Source organism: Nematolebias whitei, chromosome 5 (genome assembly GCF_014905685.2).
Source record: "Nematolebias whitei isolate Nwh7 chromosome 5, NemWhi1, whole genome shotgun sequence".
NCBI classification, from domain to species: domain Eukaryota; kingdom Metazoa; phylum Chordata; class Actinopteri; order Cyprinodontiformes; family Rivulidae; genus Nematolebias; species Nematolebias whitei.
Genome location: NC_056502.1, coordinates 22,041,612 through 22,043,017, shown reverse-complemented (window position 1 = coordinate 22,043,017; position 1,406 = coordinate 22,041,612). Strand labels below are relative to the sequence as shown.

At 38.3% G+C, this 1,406-nt stretch overlaps 2 protein-coding genes across 2 annotated transcripts in view; both read right to left on the bottom strand.

Moving 5' to 3' along the window:
- fhod3b (formin homology 2 domain containing 3b) overlaps positions 1–1,406 on the bottom strand; it is a 151,556-nt gene that overhangs the window by 69,226 nt on the left and 80,924 nt on the right. The gene's annotated exons all lie outside the window — the stretch shown is intronic.
- LOC119409458 (complement C4-B-like) overlaps positions 1–1,406 on the bottom strand; it is a 15,191-nt gene that overhangs the window by 1,552 nt on the left and 12,233 nt on the right. Inside the window, exons 26-28 of the mRNA XM_037676349.1 lie at positions 1,131–1,205; positions 954–1,056; positions 773–862 (exon numbers count right to left, since the gene is read on the bottom strand). Coding sequence (XP_037532277.1) covers positions 773–862; positions 954–1,056; positions 1,131–1,205 — 268 coding nt within the window. The remainder of the gene's footprint in view (positions 1–772; positions 863–953; positions 1,057–1,130; positions 1,206–1,406) is intronic.

Sequence of the window (1,406 nt, the reverse complement as noted above, 5' to 3'; positions counted from 1 at the left end):
TCACTCACTCACTCACTCACTCACTCACTCACTCACTCACTCACTCATAGTGTCAGTATTGGCAGCTCATGCATAGCACAGAAATCACATAACAAAACAGCAGTCAGGTTGATATCAGGGAGTCCATTCCTCCTAATCGCTCTCCTTCAGGTGGTTCCAGTATTAAATTTCTTTGCCTTGAATTAAAAAAATGTTAAAACGATTTGAAACATTGAAAAAAAAACCCCAACAACTTTGAAACAACGATGAAAAGATTTATTGCTATTTATGTGTTAAACTTTGGGCAAGGGTCTTAAAAGGTATTTTGAAATGCAAAATGCAAATTTAAATGTTTTTTTTTTTTTAATGGGCAGCACGGTGGCGCAGTTGGTAGAGCTGCTTCCTCTCAGTGAGCAGGCTTCCCCGGTTCAAATCCCGGTCTGGGGGCCTTTTTTGGATGAAGTTTGAATGTTCTCTCTGTGCATGTGTGGGTTTTCTCTGGTTATTCTGGTTTCCTACCATAGCCCAAAAACATGCATGTTAGACTGATTGGTAACTCTAAATTGTCCCTAGGTGTGAGTGAGAGAATGAATGGTTGTTTGTCTCTTTGTCTCTATGTGTCCCTGTGATGGACTTGCGACCTGTCCAGGGTGTCCCCCTCTCTCACAGTGATAACTGGATATGGGCACCAGTGACCTCCGTGACCCGAAAAGGAAGAAGCGGGTAAAGATAATAGATGGAATTTTTTTAAATGCTTTAACAAATAAACATGTAGTCTTGAAGTATGGCATACTTTCTGCACATTGGCACACGTCCTCTGAACACAGTGTGGAGACCATCTTGGTTCTTTTTGGGGCAGAGTAGAAGACAGTGCACTTTCTGCCTGCAAAGAATGCACAGTCCATAAATTCTCACAAAATGAAACAAACATGCCGTTTAGAGAAATACCTTGACAATTTAAAAGCCTAACTTACTTGGTTCATAATAATCGTAGAAAACAGCTGGAGCAGGCTGTAGAAGGCCAATTGGCACACTTTGCACAACATCAAAACTAAAACATTCTCGTTGCTCAAAGAGCTGGAAAGAAAGAAAAAAGGTTTCAAGGTTTTAGAACAGGGAGACAGTTCTGTTCATGACTTGAATTCTGTTACCTCATTGAAGTAGATCAGAACTCTCCCAAAGGTTAACTCATAGTGGGTAATGTATTGTTCAGGTGGCTGCTTTAGCTGTGAGGGAGAGAAGAATTAAACCATTTGAAGTTCTTGCAATATAAATGTTTTGATTTATTTATTTGAATGTTTGTAATGGAACATTAAAATAATATGTTATGTGTCAGGAAACATTTTTGATATACTTCTGTCTATTTTTATGTAAAATTTTAAGTGTAGCCCAACTTATATATATATATATATATATACTGATTTACT